Here is a 19,836-nt window from a genome sequence, read left to right on the forward strand (position 1 = left end):
AAGTCACTTAACCCTCCTTTGCCCAGGTAGAAAGTAAATACCTCTATATAATATGTAAACCACTTTGACTGTAACCACAGAAAGGCAATATATCAAGTCCAATCCCCCTATCTCCAGGAACATTTCCCTCAGCACTTTCCCATAAACACTCCCCTTGGGTTGGGCTTCTCAATTTCCCTCACCAACCAGTTCTCTTCCCCCAGTGACTAGAGAGGGGTTTCTCATCAGTCTAGTATTCCCCATTATAATGAGGGATTACATAAAGTTTTGTAAATACATTTTTTTACAATAGGTTTTAGAGAGCAGACAGAAGGAGGGACTGAATTTCCAGACATCTGTAATTTACAGTAGGTTGTCTGTGCACTATGTGTAATTATCTGTTTTAGTTATGTACCATTCACTATCCAGCTAGTGGCAGTTGGCAGTTTTTTATAATGCTGACCACCAGCTGCAAAATTAGGCCTTAGTATTCAGTTCCGGACTTTGAATATCTGGATCTTACTAGATTCTGTCAGGCCGCTGGCTCTTATATGGGTCCCGGCCTATATTCCGTCAGGACCCACATAAGATGCTTATGTGGATTCTTGATGAATATTGGCTAGGACCCACATAAGGCTATCTGATGAGGTCCAACCCCCTCCTCCCAAATCCAATCCTCACACCCTCCATCTCAACCCCTAGAAGAACATCTGATGGTCTATCAGAGAAAGGGCAGGAGCAAAGCCCACTTACTCCTGTCTTTCACTGCTCCCACTTCAAAATGATTGCCCTGATCTCTAGTATTGGAAGCCATGTTGGACTGGAGTGAGCAGGCATCATTCCCACCCTTTCTTTGCTAGACCACCAGGAATCAGAAAGGTAGGCCCAAGTGGGGGCCTATAGGAGATGAAGGATCCTTGAGGGGGAGCCAGATGCTCTTCTGTGTATATAGTTTGGGCCATATATCAAATTTTAATAAATAATGAACAATGAATGAGGCCTGTCTTTCATGGATTTCTCCCACAGAATAGTACTGAATAGCTTTTGTTTGCAGAGACAGAAGTGCCATGTTGGATATGAGCTCTGTTTTTGACATGGTTGACCATTCCCTACTTTTAATGTGACTCTGGAGTAGTGGTGTGGACAGAATTGCTTGTAAAATAGTTCCACTCGTTCGTGTCCAATGAAACCTTTCAGGTTGTCTGAAGCAATGCCATGTCTGAACCAATTCTAGTGCCTCAGGGGGTCCGTACTGGTATCATCACTCTACTCTCTGCCCTTCATCACTTGAAACTCGTATACTAAATCCCGGCATCAGTGTTTTCTTCTATGCTGCTGATACTCAGCTATTCTTTTTAGACAGATGCAAATGATCCCCAGATATCACTAAACTAAATGGCCATCTGGACAATACTCTAAATGGCTTCTGGCACATGTTATCAAGCTTAACCTCCCCCCCCCCCCCCCCAAAAAAAAAAGAATCTAGCTTACAAGGAAGAAATATTCCCCAAATAAGTTATCAGTTACTGAAAATGTCCATTCCCACTGGGGAAACCATTTCTGTCCTGAGTGTTTGCCTTGACAATCACTTTGACTTTTCATATCATGTGTCTAGAGTCTTGCCAGGCTGTCTGGAAAGTTTGTTATGCTCATTCGTCTCTCAGTACCAAAAGTCTCCCAATTCGTTTTTTTTTTTTGTTACATTTGTACCCCGCGCTTTCCCACTCATGGCAGGCTCAATGCGGCTTACATGGGGCAATGGAGGGTTAAGTGACTTGCCCAGAGTCACAAGGAGCTCTCTCTAGTACTAAATACGCTGAAATGTTTTGCTTAGTATGCTGAAGCAGCCAACGAATCAAAGAGGATGCTAGGAATTATTAGGAAAGGTACATGGGGGAAGCTACTGCTTGCCCTGGGATTGGTAGCATGGAATGTTGCTACTAACTTGTGATTGGCCATGGTTGGAAGCAGAATTCTGGGCTAAATAGACCATTGGTCTGACCCAGTATGCTGATTCATATGTTATTATGTAAATTGGTTATGTTTCTATAGTTCCGTACTGAGTGGTCTGAAGTCATCACTGTTAAAGCAATAACAGTTGTTCTTTATGGCTGTAGAATCTTTGATCACATCACTCTTCTCTTGCAGAAGCAGCATTGGCTTCATATATGACATCCTACTTTAGTCTCACTGAGGACAATTATATAACAGGTGCCTAAAATTAGGAATTACGATTGTTAGGAATATCTTTCCGTATTTATGCTGCTGTTCAGAGAATGCAGAATGTGTATATGTAGAAGTCATGTTGTGGTTGCAACTGAACCGTTCAAAGTTGAATGTGAATAAAACAGAATTGTTTGTTGTGAGTGTGGATGCATCTCTTGTATTTCCCAAGTCTGTCTCTTTACCAGGTACTTCTGTGAGGATTTCGGCTCAGATGAGGAGTCTGGGGGATTGATGGATTCAGGATTTTCTTTTCATCCACAGATTCAGCACCCGATCTGATCCTCTTTTTCTAGATTGCATCTTTTAAGTAGGTTTGCGTCATCTGCTTCCCATAGGGTATGGGTGGTAGAGGAGGCTACGGTGGTGTCTGCGATGGATTATTGTAATGTTGTATATTTGGGACTATCTGTTGTGTTCACTCAATGCAAATTGTGCAGAACGCAACTGTGTGCCTCGTTTTTGGTTTGTTGAAATATGATCATATCTCAGCTCAGCTAAAGCAGTTGAGATGGCTGCCGGTTGCATTTAGGGTGAAATTCAAGTTACTGATGTTAGTTCATCATGCTTTGTTTCATGATTGTACTTTGTATTTGAGGAATGTTATTCAGCGTTATGTTCTTCAGAGACAGTTGCACTCGATAACTGCTGGGAATTTAGTTCTACCTGCTATGACTCAATATCATTTGGATGTGACTAGAAAAGGCTCTTTTTTGATTGCTGGGCCTTAAGAATGGAATCGTTTATCTGCTGGTTTGAAACATGAGACTCATTTATGGACTTTTAAGTGCCGACTTAAAGCACACATGATGAGCTTGGCTTTCTCTGTTACTTTGGCTTAACTATAAGGCTGCTAAACGTAATTAAATTAGGATGTGGAACAACACACAATCGCTAGATATAAACAGACAATGCCTTCCACGTGATGAAAATGTAATTAAATGCAATAATGTCAATTATAACGAAGGAAAAAATGGCCTCACAGAGCTCCTGGATTAGTACAATCTACTGGAGCTTAAACGGATCGTGCATGATCCTCTGTTCATCATTGCTACTGTTCATCATCGCTAATTGCTACTGTAGCTTTAATTGCTATACGACTCTCATACAATACACGCTGTAATCAACAGTAACACTGGTTAGATTTGCATAGAAAATTCTTGAGACTGAAAGACCACTTATCTTTCAGATGCATTTGCTACCAATACTTGTAGCTTCTGCTGTTGGAGCTAGTTTCTTCTCCCCTCGCCCCAAGCCGACGATGGCCAGTGTTTCGTACTGCTGCTTCAGGGTCTTGGTGGCGGAACCATCTTTGAAACTAGCTCTAGTTAGCTGTTCAGTGTCTCTCTGTTCAGACTTCATAGCAATTTCGAAGGGGTTTTTTTTGGCCAATGATGAACAGAGGATTATGCACGATCTGTTTAAGCTCCAGTAGATTGTGCTAATCCAGGAGCTCTGTGAGGCCATTTTTCCTTTGTTATAAGTGGTTTGACATTATTGCATTTAACTACATTTTCATCACGTGTAAGGCATTGTCTGTTTATATCTAACTATAAGGCTGTGCATTGAACATTTTTGCCTATTTAGATTCCTGATGATTGTTAGAATTTAATTCTTGGTATAATTTGTCTTTATGTTTTTTTTTTATTTTTATGTGTGTATATTGTACCTCGCCCTGGATAAGGGCAGGTTATAAATAATAAATCTAGATTTTTTTATAAGGGAACATAGGTGTGCTACCTTTCCTATACAGAACAGCAGCCCAATCATTAAATGTATGCTTAACATTTGAGCGTCAGCACTTCTGACAGCTACAGAGCTGGTTGTCACTGTTATTGCACGATTGCTGCAAATATAAGTGTCATTTAAAGTGTTCTATGAGTTATGCAACTCTGCATTTTCTGACTTTACACTGAAGACCTGAGGAAGGTTCCATTTAAACCTTTCCTCTCACCATGTATCTGTTTAACACACATTTTTTTTCAAGCCTTTTATAGTTGAAGGCTGCACTGCTGTAGCGAACACAAGCAGGGTGTGGGTAACTAGAAGATGTAGAGGGGGTTTTATTGTTATGTGTTTTTTGTATTTATTATTATACCCTACCTAGATAATAGGAGGGCTAAAAATGCTTAAATAAATAAGAAAAATGAAATACTTCTTAAAGCAGCAAGTTCTGCCACAAAGAGACCCATTTCTCCTTTTCATATGCCTTGAAGTTTTGTCTGTCAAATTTGAGTTTGGGAATCTTCAAGTGTTGAATTTTTAGGGGTGGGGTATAATTTGTTTTGGGTTTCTTATTTCATACTGTCATATGGGTAGAAGCTTGGGGGTTTGTCTCACTTTCGCTTCTAAAATGCCGTATTCGGACAGACGCATTTACACCTGTTAAATGTAGGCACGTAACTGTCAACTTATGCTACTCCTTTATAACGAGAATTCCGCAGACAGTCGCTACTACTAATAGCTTCATTTCTATAGTGCTAGTAGACGTACACAGCCTGCGTAATGTGGCACCTAAACTGTGCTGCCCAGATGTGTAGAATCGCCCCGCTATATGCAAAGAGAATTGCCGTCTTCTGAAGGAGTCAGCACTGTTTCCTGGCATCAGTGCAGTAATGGGACCCAGTACGACCTCTTCGTATGCAGCCCCTCCTTTGCAAACAGTCTGTACTCTTCAAAGGAAAACCAGAAGAAAGCAACATGAAACTGTTTGGGCTGCCCCTCCCGAATCCCTGAGAGAACCTTCAACTTTAACCTTGTGCTACTGGTACCTGTTTCAGAAGAGACTTGTGTGTGTGTTGGTTGCCTTTATAAACCTGGCATTTTTACTACTTAAGGCGCATGGCTCTCCAAACGTCAACGTGCGTTGTTGCATCTGTTCAGATAAGTTCAAGCTTTCAAACTAAAACGTTTTTGCAGGAGCAGATTTTCAGTGTATTACGTGTGAAGAAGTTTTGCAAAGAAGAATTGTTATATACAACGACTAGGACCGATGAGGAAGCTTAGCAGCATGATGTGTCTATTTAGCCACTAAAACTATATCAGTTGCTTCTGATGGTCCAAAGAAACTTTTGAAAAATTAGAATGAATGATTGTGAGTGATTTCAGCAACTTTGTGACACATGAAATGATTTAAATAGTGAAATAGTTATTTGTTCTGGTGGGGGGGGGGGGAAATTGAGTTCTATTGACCCCCCTCCCCACCCCACCATAATAATATATTAATATAGACATTTGGCCTGCGAATGTACTAATTGTGTTGGCCATCTTGTTATTAAAATCAGCCCCTCTCCCCCACAGGACTTAATTTTATTTATTTATTTAGTTATTTATTGCATTTGTATCCCACCTCTTTGCAGGCTCAATGTGGCTTACAATACATCATGGGTACTGGAAATAGAAGTGAATATACATTAGGTTTACAGAAGGTTTGTGTTACATGGTGGTGTTAAAGCAAAAGACATTATAAGACAATACTAGAAGTTCAAAAGATTATACAGTTACACATGTTGATCTTTGTGATATATCTTGTCGAAGAGATAGGTTTTTAATAGTTTGCGGAAATTGGTCAGTTCATAGACCGTTTTCAAGTTACATGGCAGCGCATTCCAGAGCTGCGTGCTCGTATAGGAAAAGGTAGATGCATGCATTGATTTGTATTTCAAACCCTTACACTTGGGAGGATGAAGAATGAGGGGTGTACGGGAAGATTCTTTTGCGTTCCTGGGTGGTAGTTCTATTAGATCTGACAAGAGGGATAAGACAAACAATTACCTAAGATTTATGACAGAAAAGTAGACAGGTACAATCTATGAAATGACAGCAGAGCACTCAGCGATAATGAGGCCAAACATTGAAATAAGAAATTGGCCCAGGCAGACTCAGTTTTTCCAAGGGGGCTCTTTGTGCTGCTTGGCCCTGGGTAATTTTGTTGTTTGCCCCCCTCAAAAAAGAAAAACTGAACCTGCCTCGAGGAAAGCTTTTTCAGATCATCTAGATGTAGCAACACCAGCAGCAATGACATGGAGCCCTGCTGAACCTTCAGTGCGTAGGTTATGTGACAGGGCAACCATTTCCCTTGCATTTGGCATGTCTTAGTTTGCCTTTTAGAGTGGTTTAATAATAAAAAAAAACGTTGTGTAAATTTCATCATATAATCATTGTTTATCTGGGTTTTTTTCCAGCTCCACTGACAGACAGACCTCCCAAGTTGCTTCATCCTCTAGAAGGTAAACTGACGATCCAAGAAATACAGATTGGTAAGTGGTAAATTTTGCTCGAGGAGTCTGATTTATTGGTGATACTGGGTTAACCTGGAAAGACATTTCTATTTAAGGATTATTATGTAGACACTATAGTAGGTATCTCATAATTACTGGTTCATGAACATAAAGTGAAGTGTTACTAATTATAAGAAAATCCTCCAAAGAAGGAAAATATGATCTCTTCATGCTGACCATAGCTGAAGGGGTTCGATGACAGTGAGATCTCAGCAGTCACCTCATATCCTGTAGGAAGCAGCTGACACAGGTATTTCACAGTTGTAAGAGCTCATTCATTCTGTCTTGTCCATGCAAACCAGACCAAAGTCCCTCAGAGGTCCAAATGCCCTTCACTGATGAATATAAGGGGCCACCTAGAACTTTTCTATCTCTGTGATGCTTCCCTGCTGGACTGATCCAAAATAATTAACCTGAAAAAACTAATACACCCCTTTGTACGCGAATCTGGTAAAAGGGCTGGAGTTATATTTTTAACTTCTGTTTGATGCCTAGCTTAGTTTTACTTTTCTGTAATATCTGGGGTTATAATTACCAAGATGCACTGGGTTCTTTATTTGTTTTTAGCCCAATTGGGAGCATTCTCAATTAAGGCAGGGAAGGCTTGTACCTATCACCTTTCCATTCCAGTCTGGATGACAGCAACCCGTAAGCAAAGATTTAAACTTGCGTATTATTCCAATAATAGATGTGTGGTTGATGAGTGTTGAGGTGGTTATAGGAAATAGACCAATCCCCTTGAGAACAGGTTGGGATTGTCCACGGAGTAGGAAATGTGAAGCAGTGTTGAAAGGCTCTAGGCCTAAAGTTTATTCAGAGCTCATTCCAGTGAAAAAAGAGTTTCCTTTATCTAGTAGCTAAACATTTGCTCCAGTTAACCTCAATATACTACTATTTAACATTTCTAAAGAGCTACCAGGGTTACGCAGCGCTGTACAGTTAACAAAGAAGGACAGTCCCTGCTCAAAGGAGCTTACAATCTAACCTCAATATATGTTAACGCTAGATCTATCAATAATAACATGTTGTTTTTAAATGACTTAATAGTGCCTTATGATGTAGGTTTTATGTTTATTTCTGAAACCTGGGTAACGGAGAAGGATAGACCATCACTCTTTCATTTATATCCCCTGGATACAGTACCATCAATTCCCCAAAGTTGGATAAACGGGGAGGTGTTGTGGAAGTGGTTTTCAAATCTTTTATTTTTTAATTATCTATGGTTAACTCTTCTGTTTCTCCTGAGACAGAGTATATTATTTGTACACTAAAGGATGAATCTCCTACATCTGTTATTTATTTATCACTTCCATAGTCTTTGGCCTAGGGTGGCGTCTTTATTAATAGAATTAATTTTGCAAATCCTCAGTCAGTTTCCTAGAGTTTTTCTTGTAGGTGATTTGAACCTGCACTTAAGCTGACTATCAGGACAGTAGTGTTAAGGATTTTACATCTTTTTAAAGCAATTGTGATTCAGCATTGCTGGGTAAGGTACCTACTCATGAGTAAGGTCACTCACTTGATATTTTGTCTGTTTCTCCTTTTAACCTGGCTGCTTCTGCTTTTTGGTCCCCTATCCCCTGGTCCGACCACTTTTTGTTGGAGTTCATATTTAAGTTTAGCTAAACCACCAACTAGGTATACAGGTAAACTAATTTATTTTCCTAGAAAGGTGGATAATGTGGTGTTTTGGGCCTCTTGTCATCCATTTCCTGGTCTTTGAAGCACCAATGAGATTCAATCTCTACTGTTGTTCTTGATGAACTGACTCCTTTAATTTCTAAGAAGGTTGTATTTAACAAGAGATATCCTTGATATACAGAGGAACCTTTACATATGAAACAAACCTGACGACACCTAGAGAATATTTGGTGTTAAGACAAAAGATCAAAATGTTAAATCTTCTTGAAATAAACAGTTTAACCAGTGTAAGAGGACAACTACTGATGCTAGAAGGTTGTTTTAAAGCAAAATGGTTGGGCCTTGTCCTCTTGATATGGAGAAACTGTTTCATCTGGTGAAGTTTCTGTTTCTTCAGCAGACTCCGGTCGTCTGAGTCATCCATGTGCTCCAAGGTTAGCAGATTATTTCTCATCTAAGGTTGGCCAGACACAGGCTGAACTGAATGAGACTGTATACAGTGGGGGAAATAAGTATTTGATCCCTTGCTGATTTTGTAAGTTTGCCCACTGACAAAGACATGAGCAGCCCATAATTGAAGGGTAGGTTATTGGTAACAGTGAGAGATAGCACATCACAAATTAAATCCGGAAAATCACATTGTGGAAAGTATATGAATTTATTTGCATTCTGCAGAGGGAAATAAGTATTTAATCCCTCTGGCAAACAAGACCTAATACTTGGTGGCAAAACCCTTGTTGGCAAGCACAGCGGTCAGACGTCTTCTGTAGTTGATGATGAGGTTTGCACACATGTCAGGAGGAATTTTGGTCCACTCCTCTTTGCAGATCATCTCTAAATCATTAAGAGTTCTGGGCTGTCGCTTGGCAACTCGCAGCTTCAGCTCCCTCCATAAGTTTTCAATGGGATTAAGGTCTGGTGACTGGCTAGGCCACTCCATGACCCTAATGTGCTTCTTCCTGAGCCACTCCTTTGTTGCCTTGGCTGTATGTTTTGGGTCATTGTCGTGCTGGAAGACCCAGCCACGACCCATTTTTAAGGCCCTGGCGGAGGGAAGGAGGTTGTCACTCAGAATTGTACGGTACATGGCCCCATCCATTCTCCCATTGATGCGGTGAAGTAGTCCTGTGCCCTTAGCAGAGAAACACCCCCAAAACATAACATTTCCACCTCCATGCTTGACAGTGGGGACGGTGTTCTTTGGGTCATAGGCAGCATTTCTCTTCCTCCAAACACGGCGAGTTGAGTTCATGCCAAAGAGCTCAATTTTTGTCTCATCTGACCACAGCACCTTCTCCCAATCACTCTCGGCATCATCCAGGTGTTCACTGGCAAACTTCAGACGGGCCGTCACATGTGCCTTCCGGAGCAGGGGGACCTTGCGGGCACTGCAGGATTGCAATCCGTTATGTCGTAATGTGTTACCAATGGTTTTCATGGTGACAGTGGTCCCAGCTGCCTTGAGATCATTGACAAGTTCCCCCCTTGTAGTTGTAGGCTGATTTCTAACCTTCCTCATGATCAAGGATACCCCACGAGGTGAGATTTTGCGTGGAGCCCCAGATCTTTGTCGATTGACAGTCATTTTGTACTTCTTCCATTTTCTTACTATGGCACCAACAGTTGTCTCCTTCTCGCCCAGCGTCTTACTGATGGTTTTGTAGCCCATTCCAGCCTTGTGCAGGTGTATGATCTTGTCCCTGACATCCTTAGACAGCTCCTTGCTCTTGGCCATTTTGTAGAGGTTAGAGTCTGACTGATTCACTGAGTCTGTGGACAGGTGTCTTTCATACAGGTGACCATTGCCGACAGCTGTCTGTCATGCAGGTAACGAGTTGATTTGGAGCATCTACCTGGTCTGTAGGGGCCAGATCTCTTACTGGTTGGTGGGGGATCAAATACTTATTTCCCTCTGCAGAATGCAAATAAATTCATATACTTTCCACAATGTGATTTTCCGGATTTAATTTGTGATGTGCTATCTCTCACTGTTACCAATAACCTACCCTTCAATTATGGGCTGCTCATGTCTTTGTCAGTGGGCAAACTTACAAAATCAGCAAGGGATCAAATACTTATTTCCCCCACTGTAAGTCTGCCCAGCACTATCCCCGCCTCCCAACCACCAGCCCCTCCTCCCAACCACCGGCTCTGGCACAGACCGTATAAGTCTGCACAGCACTATCCCTGCCTCCCAACCCCCAGTCCCGCTGCCCACCACCGGCTCTGGCACAGACTGTATAAGTCTGCCCAGCACTATCCCCGCCTCCCAACCACCTGCCCCTCCTCCCAACCACCAGCTCTGGCACAGACCGTATAAGTCTGCCCAGCACTATCCCCGCCTCCCAACCACCAGCCCCGCCTCCCGATCTTGACTAAGCTCCTGAGGATCCATTCCTTCGGCACAGGATTCCTTTATGCTTATCCCACGCATGTTGGGATAAGCATAAAGGACTGTAACTTATTTCTTGTCTTATTGATGTGAAATTGCATGAACTAATATATGTGGATCAGTTCTATTACTACTGAAGAGATTAAGGTACTTTTGGACAAACTTTCTCATTCTCAATGTTTTTTGGATGCCACTCCAAAATATTTGCTTTCTACAGTCCTTTGGCCTTTATTCAGTGGATTACTTTGGGTATTACTACTACTACTACTACTACTTAACATTTATAAAGCGCTACCAGGGTTACGCAGCGCTGTACAATTTAACATAGAAGGACAGTACCTGCTCAAAGGAGCTTATAATCTAAAGGACAAAAAAGTGCAGTCAATCAAATTGGGGCAGTCTAGATTTCCTGAATAGATGAATAATGATTAGGTGCCGAAAGCGACATTGAAGAGGTGGGCTTTGAGCAAGGATTTGAAGATGGGCAGGGAGGGGGCTTGGCGTATGGGCTCAGGGAGTTTATTCCAAGCATAGGGTGAGGCGAGGCAGAAAGGGCGGAGTCTGGAGTTAGCGGTGGTGGAGAAGGGTACTGAGAGGAGGGATTTGTCCTGTGAGCGGAGGTTACAGGTAGGAGCGTAAGGGGAGATGAGAGTAGAGAGGTAATGAGGGGCTGCAGATTGAGTGCATTTGTAGGTTAATAAGAGAAGCTTGAATTGTATGCGGTACCTGATCGGAAGCCAGTGAAGTGACTTGAGGAGAGGGGTGATATGAGCATATCGGTCTAGGCGGAAGATAAGACACGCAGCAGAGTTCTGAACGGATTGAAGGGGGAATAGATGGTTAAGTGGGAGGCCAGTGAGGAGTAGGGTGCAGTAGTTAAGGCGAGAGGTAATGAAAGAGTGGATGAGAGTACGGGTGGTGTGCTCAGAGAGGAAAGGGCGAATTTTACTGATGTTATAGAAAAAGAAGCAACAGGTCTTGGCTGTCTGCTGGATATGCACAGAGAAGGAGAGGGAGGAGTCGAAGATGTCTCCGAGGTTGCGGGCAGATGAGACGGGGAGGATGAGGGTGTTATCGACTGAAATAGAGAGTGGAGGGAGAGGAGAAGTGGGTTTGGGTGGAAAGACAATGAGTTCGGTCTTGGCCATGTTCAGTTTCAGGTGGTCTGTTACGATGAGGATCTCTTCCTTTGGATATGGGTAAAATTATTTTAACACCGATCCCCAAGGGTTCAGAATTAGATCCTACTTTACCTCCAAACTTTTGTCCCTTTCTTTACTAAAGTCACAGAATCATATGTAAGTCCATTATTTGCTGATTATTTGAACAAATTTTCATGTCTGCATACTTAATTCAGTTTCAGACTAGGTCACCTCACAGAAGCTTTTCTTTTAGTTCTGATTTCTTATGTTAGGAAGCAACTGGAGGGGGGGGGGTGTTCCTTTTACTAAGGTGCGCTGAAAAATAGCCTGCAGTGGTGTAGGTGCAGGTTTAGGGTGCATGCAGATCCATTTTTCAGTGCACCTGCAAAAAATGCCTTTTTAAAAATTTTTTGATGAAAATGGGTATGCGGCAAAATAAAAACTGCTGCGCATCCATTTTGGGTCTGAGATTTTACCGCCAGCCATTGACTTAGTGGTAATGTCTCGCGCGTTCACAGGGCACTAATGACGTGTGCATGTAGAATACCACTTGACACGCATCCGTTACACTCATCAGGAAATAATAATTATTTTTTGGATGTGCATAGTGGACGCACATCAAAAATGAAATTACCGTCAAGGGCCACATGGTAGCTGTGCGGTAACTCAAAATTGGCCTGCATTGGGCATGTGTAGGCGCCTACACAGCTTAGTAAAAGGGCCCCTGAGTTTGGGGAACAAACAAGTCTTGCTACAATTTGACATATCCCGCCGCATTTGATGTGGTGGATGACAAATTGTTACTGGAGAGGTTGAGTGGGATAGGCATTGGGGGGGGGGGGGCTGTGCAGAAGTGGTTTCAGGAGTTTTCAACAAATAGGAGTTAATGTTAAGAAGGATAATGTTTCTTCTCAGTTTTGGTTTCCAGGTATGGGGTACCTCAAGGCTCCCCTTTATCACCTCTTCTTTTGAACTTCTTCATGGCTTCTTTAGGTAGTATTCAGTTGAATTTAGATGTGTGTTATCTTATGCAGATGATATCTACGTCTGTTAATCTACAAGATACGGCAAATAGATTATCCCTTTGTATAGAAAAGATCAAGCACTGGACCTTAGAAAATATGTTGACACTTAATTCTAATAATACACAAATTCTCTACTTTAGTAGTTCTGAGTTTGTCATACCTAAACAGATTGTTCTGGCACAAAAGAATACCTTTCTGGTCAATGATAAAGCTAGAGTTCTTGGAGTGATTTTAGACTCTTCTATGACTTTTGAGCATCAAAATAACCAGCTATGGAGAAAGATGATTTTTAAATTGAGCCAATGAAGATGCCCATCTTTTAAGCATGCCCCTGTCCCGCCTTCGGTACACTGCCGACACGCCCCTGGGAACTTTGGTCGTCCCCGCGATGGAAAGCAGTTGAGGACGTCCAAAATCAGCTTTCGATTATGCCGATTTGGGCAACCCTAAGAGAAGGACACCCATCTCCCAATTTGTGTTGAAAGATGGTCACCCTTCTCTTTCGATTATGCCCCTGATAGTGTTGTTAATAAACAATTTTTGAAAATTGGGAACTCTGTGCCATTTTTTATGTATTGTTTGAGGGGTTTATGCAGTGTTTTCCGTATTACCCAACTTTTCACTTATCTCACAATGGGTCGGTCCTGTTTACCTTGGCAAATTGAGACTGTACTGTAACTTCAAAAGTAACTAAACAAACCAATTTTACATCAACCACCATATTTTAGTGATGCAAAAAATGTATCAAGTTTCAAGCAAAGACACCTGCCCTTCTCTCCTGCTCTGCTGTTCTAACATTACACTGATGAATGGAAACGGTATTGCACTCTAGAGTGACTATGCATCTAGAAACCCAGGGGCCGAAAGAAGTCCTACCTGTGCAGAATGAAGACGATGTCATGGTACACACGTCACCAGTTGCTCTGAAAGATATTTTAGGCCAGCATAAATTCTTTTTTTCTCTTTTGGGATCTTGCCAGGTACTTGTGTCCTAGATTGGCCACTGTTGAAAACAGGATACTGGGTTTGATGAACCTTCGGTCTGTCCCAGTATGGCAACGTTTATGTTCTTATGCTATTCTGAGATAGATACAGACTTAATTGACCCATGGAGCATTGCTGAAACACTAGAACCCTTTAGTAATCAGCCAAATAAAACTTATATTATGATTCGAAAAATGGATGTCAATTAATGGCTAGGAAATCTGTTGCCATAAGTAAATAGGACTGTAGATAGAACTGTAGTACTAGATGCACTATGTTCCTTGCATTATCTGGTATATTATGCCAATAGAAGGATTTTATGAAAGAACATTCAGGAGCAACATATGTCGTATTGACAGAGCTTGAGAAAATGTTCGTATGCATGTTCTTGGCATCGAGCCTCCAAGCTGCCCTGTGGTGATCACCTTGAGATGCAAAATCTCCCCATGGTTAAAGAGGTTTGTAGAGATCTCACAAGACAGAAGGAGTGTGTTCAGTAACCCAGGAAGATCATGAGTGAAAATCAATAGCGTGAGAGGACAGTGAATAATTAGTATCAGCATTTCTTCCTCTCCTCCTGGTACTGTGGCCTCAGGACTTCCCTCTGCAGTTTTTATCTGGCTCAGACAGTTTCAGTTGTGTCTATTCTGTGAAATGAATTAGAATTAAATGTTTCTGGTTTATTAAACTGCAATAAATGTAAAGGGCAAATCTTTAAGTGCAATGCTGCATTGACACGCTCTGTGATTGTATAAATGTACTGAATACTGTCACGTGTGTAAGTGAACCTGTGAAAGTGACAGCAGGGTGACTACATATCCCAGTACGTAAATACATGGGCATAGCATGGTTGGAACATGTCATTTACACACATCCCTGCATCGTTTCTGCAGCCACATCTCTGTCAGCTCGATGGGTTTCTTAATATTGTGTGCCCTACCCGTGGCATGCTAATATTTTACAGTGGAATCCCGGCACCCGTTATAAAATTAGCTTTCACCATGCAGCATTAGGACTGGACTTCGAGAACTGCCTCCTTAATGCTTATGGTAAACCCTAAACAGCCTCATCTGGTATAGGAAAGATGCCAGATATAACTGCAGCAAGATCAGTCAATTTATTGACATAACGTCAAAAAGCCAGTCAAGAACTCAAGTCACCTAGTGATTCTGGCTTGCTCCCAAATACCAGTATAAATATTTTTCTAGGAGTTCCAGAAGCCCCAACACTGTAGTGTTAATTTATGATTTGAAGAAGTCTGATGCATCAAAATATTTGCTGTGATTTAACCTCACATATAGTATGAACACACAAAACCTTTTTACACAGATCTGATTGTGCATGAGTTTTTGAGGACCTCATAGGTTCCTCTTTCAGAGACATATTATGTCTCACAAACACTAAGAGAGGTGAAATAGAAACATGATGGCAGATAAAGGCCAAATGGCCCATCCAGTCTGCCCATCCTCCGTAACCACTAACTCTTCTTTTTCCTAAGGGGTCCCATGTGCTTGTCCTAAACTTTCACAGTCCTCATCTCTACAACCTCCATCAGCCATTCCACATTTCACCACCCTTTCTGTGAACGAAAACTTTCTTAGATTCCTCCTAAGTTTGTTTCCTCTTAAATTCTTTGTATGCCCCCTCACTCCAGAGTTTTCCTTCATTTGGAAAAGGCTCACTTCTTGTACACTTCTTGCCAAACAGGAGTATTACACCCAATTGACCAGTTCTCTCAGTGCCAACCCTCGTCGTCTCTTCGCCACCCTTAACTCCCTCCTCAAAGTGCTCTCCGCTCCCACCCCCCTCACTCTCACCTCAATCACTGGCTGACTACTTCCACGACAAGGTGCAAAAGATCAACCTTGAGTTCACTACCAAGCCACCTCTTCCTCTTCACCCTTCAACCCTCTCCCTCAACCAACCAACCCAGGCCTCTTTCTCCTCCTTTCCAGATATCACCGAGGAGGAAACCGCCCGCCTTCTTTCCTCCTCGAAATGCACCACTTGTTCCTCTGATCCCATCCCCACCAACTTACTTAACACCATCTCTCATACTGTCACCCCCTCCATCTGTCATATCCTCAACCTCTCTCTCTCCACTGCAACTGTCCCTGACACCTTCAAGCACGCCGTAGTCACACCTCTCCTCAAAAAACCATCACTTGACCTGTCCTTACAACTACCGCCCCATCTCCCTCCTACCCTTCCTCTCCAAAATACTTGAGCGTGCTGTTCACAGCCGCTGCCTTGATTTTCTCTCCTCTCATGCCATCCTCGATCCGCTTCAATCTGGTTTTCGCCCTCTATACTCGACAGAAACAGCACTCTCTAAAGTCTGTAATGACCTGTTCCTTGCCAAATCCAGAGGCCACTACTCCATCCTCATCCTCCTTGATCTATCCGCCGCTTTTGACACTGTCAATCATGATTTACTTCTTGCCACACTGTCCTCATTTGGGTTCCAGGGTTCTGTCCTCTCCTGGTTCTCCTCCTATCTCTCCCACTGCACCTTCAGAGTACACTCTCATGGATCTTCCTCCACCCCCATCCCGCTCTCTGTTGGAGTTCCCCAGGGATCTGTCCTTGGACCCCTTCTTTTTTCAATCTACACCTCTTCCCTGGGCTCACTGATCTCATCTCATGGTTTCCAGTATCATCTTTATGCTGATGACACCCAGCTGTATCTCTCCACACCAGACTTCACCGCGGAGACCCAGGCCAAGGTATCGCCTGCTTATCCGACATTGCTGCATGGATATCCAACCGCCACCTGAAACTGAACATGTTCAAGACCGAGCTTATCGTCTTTCCATCAAAACCCACTTCTCCTCTTCCTCCACTCTCTATCTCAGTTGATAGCACCCTCATCCTCCCCTTCTCAACTGCCCGCAACCTCTGAGTCATCTTCGACTCCTCCCTCTCCTTCTCTGCACATATCCAGCAGATAGCCAAGACCTGTCGCTTCTTTCTCTTTAACATCAGCAAAATTCGCCCTTTCCTCTCTGAGCACACCACCCGTACTCTCGTCCATGCTCTCATTACCTCTCGCCTTGACTACTGCAACCTACTCCTCACTGGCCTCCCAGTTAGCCATCTACCCCCCTTTAATCCTCACTGGCCTCCCACTTAGCCATCTATCCCCCCTTCAATCCGTTCAGAACTCTGCTGCACGTCTTATATTCCGCCTGAACCGATATACTCATATCACCCCTCTCCTCAGGTCACTTCACTGGCTTCCAATCAGATACCGCATACAGTTCAAGCTTCTCCTTCTTACCTACAAATGCACTCAGTCTGCAGCCCCTCATTACCTCTCTACCCTCATTTCCCCTTATGTTCCCGCCCGTAACCTCCGCACACAGGACAAATCCCTCCTTTCAGTATCCTTCTCCACCACCGCCATCTCCAGGCTCCGCTCATTCTGCCTTGCCTCACCCTATGCTTGGAATAAACTTCCTGAGCCCTTACACCAAGCCCCCCTCCCTACCCATCTTCAAATCTTTGCTCAAAGCCCACCTCTTCAATGTTGCTTTCGGCACCTAACCTTTTTAGCCTTTCCTCATATGAGAGGAGTTCCATCCCCTTTATCATTTTGGCCGCTCTTCTTTGAACCTTTTCTAATTCTTCTATATCTTTTTTTGAGATACGGTGACCAGAACTGAACACAATAGATGAGGTCACACCATGGAGCAATACAGAGGCATTATAGTATTTTCCGTCTTATTTACCTTTCAGTCCATAAAATGGAAAATAATTACAGAACCTGACTGTCAGACCACAACACAGGGAGAGATCACAATTCACATTTCAGAAGGAAACATTACACTTACCATTAACTAAATATGAAAAACAGTGGAAGTCCCCCCCCCCCCCTCTCAAATGTGTATCAAGAATAAAAGCCCTCACGTATTCATCAAGACACTGTTACTCCTCTACCTTCAAGGAAAAATTGCAGTTGTGAGAGACCATAGAAAACATATGAATGTTGATCTAAATAGATCAAATACTTACATGGGTAGCTCAATTGAAATTTAGCCCCCAAAGAAACAACCTGCTGCTTCAAAGCCAGGAATTTCTTCCTCCTAGTTTGAATGCACTTGGAAATGTCCAAAAAGATAAAAATTTTCCCATCAAAGAAAAGAACTTCATAGGACCTTAAAAAGAGGCTCAATAGCATTTCCTTATCCTGCTGAAAAAGAAAAGTCACAAGTAATGTGGTTCTTGAATTAACTTCCTCAACCAAACTTTTGTATAATTAGTTGTATTTAGACTATCAGATGACACTTCCACCAAATAGTCGCCAACAGGAGAACTGGTACGTCTAGGAACTGGCAAATAATCTATTTTATGTAGGAATGAAAGACCAGAGTCAGAATAATTAAATTTCAGTGATCTATAAAAGAAATCTTTAGGTGTAGCTGTCAACATCTTTGGAAAATTCAGAAGCCGTAAATTTAAATGTCTAGTAAAGTTATATATATTCTCTATCTTCTGCTGGAATATAGTTTATCTTGAACCATAGTTGACTGAATACTCTGAAACTGAGAATCTAACAAGTTCAACCTTATCTGTCTGGCTCTTCAACCCCTCTTCACATTTGGCAATTCTTTGTGTGTGAAATTCCTGCAAACACTTTGAAGATGGAGTCCAGTGCTGTCTAGATAGTATGAAGGATCACTTCTGAGGGTCTTGTCAAGGGTGGAACAGCTGGACTTGCCCCTTTTCCCGATAGACCCATTAGCGCCCTGCTTTGCTGAGGGACTTGAAACTCTTCCTTCAGCGTTGTTCCCACCGCAATAGCCTCCTGAGGATTCGTCATGCCCTTGTTTTTGTCAAGCAACGCTGTTAGCTCTGTTTTTACGTGGGTAAAAGACCTTTAAACATTTGAAATTCAGCCCAAGAGGATGGTAACATCATAGACTTGATTTCTTTATTAGAAGGTGATTTAAGATCATTTAGAATTGTGGCAGACAGCATGAAATTCTGGCCATCAGATTTACTATTTGAGAATTGGTTCTGGCAGTGCTACCTGGCTGGTGGCAATATCCAGACCATTAGCTGGATGAAATAAGACGGCCAGTTAACTATCTGGTTACCAGTCTGAATATTGGTGCTAAGCAGAGACCCTCAGACTCCACCTGTGGACTATCCCAACAACAGTGTCCGGAGAGCGCCCAGGTGGTCAGAGGAAATGTTTGGTGACATTTTTGAAGTTAGTAGCTGCTAAATCTTCTGCTAGCTGACACAATGCCTAGTTCCCTGCAAGTGTCCTTAGAAAGTTGGCCGGGCAGTTTCTCTGTGCTGCTCATAATATATCCACTGTAGCTCACATAAGCAAAATTGTTTTTCTTTTTTCCTGCTGACAAAATTAAAAACAAAATAACATTGGGCTGAAAAGGGTTATCATGTTCCTTATGGTTTACTATCCTTTTATCAAGGTTGTAGCGACACACAAGCTAAATATTTAAGTACCTAACTCCTTTTCCATTCATCAGTGTAGTGTCAGAGGAAGCTTTTACCCTGATAAATGGATTAATGTTAGAACAGCAGAGCAGGAGAGAAGGGTAGAGGAACTGTAGCCTTATTCACTGCAGCCAAAAAGCACCATGTATATGCTTAGCTTCTAAAAATGCAATTAGGGGTCCCTGGTTCACTACATTAGTCTAAAAACAAGGACATGTACACAAAAACTGATAGGAACATATATTAATGCAAACTTTGACTTCTAGTTCTGCCGTGGCTCATATATTATCTTTCTTAAGCAAAGAAAACTATATTCTAGGTATATACTCAATGATTGGTTGCAATTTGTATATCATCCAATCTCTTCAACAACCGTTGTATTTAATTATAAATCTTTATTAAATATTTAATTCAAATAATAGTCTTGTCATCCATATTTCTTCAGCAAAGGAGACAAACAGGCTTATTTTCAACACAAATCGCAAGATGGGCGTCCTTCTCACAGGGTCGCCCAAATCGGTATAATGGAAAGCCGATTTTGGGCATCCCCAACTGCTTTCAGTTGCGGGGACGACCAAAGTTCACAGGAGTGTGTCGGAGGCGTAGTGAAGGCGGGACTTGGGCGTGCCTAACACATGGACGTCTTCGACCCATAATGGGAAAAAAGGGCGTCCCTGACGAACATTTGGACGACTTTACCTGGT

General features: G+C 42.3%; 1 protein-coding gene across 1 annotated transcript in view; it reads left to right on the forward strand.

The window, feature by feature from the left end:
• IL1RAPL1 (interleukin 1 receptor accessory protein like 1) overlaps window positions 1–19,836 on the forward strand; it is a 455,782-nt gene that overhangs the window by 323,411 nt on the left and 112,535 nt on the right. Inside the window, exon 5 of the mRNA XM_030202535.1 lies at window positions 6,387–6,461. Within this exon, the coding sequence (XP_030058395.1) occupies window positions 6,387–6,461 (75 nt within the window). The remainder of the gene's footprint in view (window positions 1–6,386; window positions 6,462–19,836) is intronic.

This window comes from Microcaecilia unicolor, chromosome 4 (assembly GCF_901765095.1).
Source record: "Microcaecilia unicolor chromosome 4, aMicUni1.1, whole genome shotgun sequence".
NCBI classification, from domain to species: Eukaryota; Metazoa; Chordata; class Amphibia; order Gymnophiona; family Siphonopidae; genus Microcaecilia; species Microcaecilia unicolor.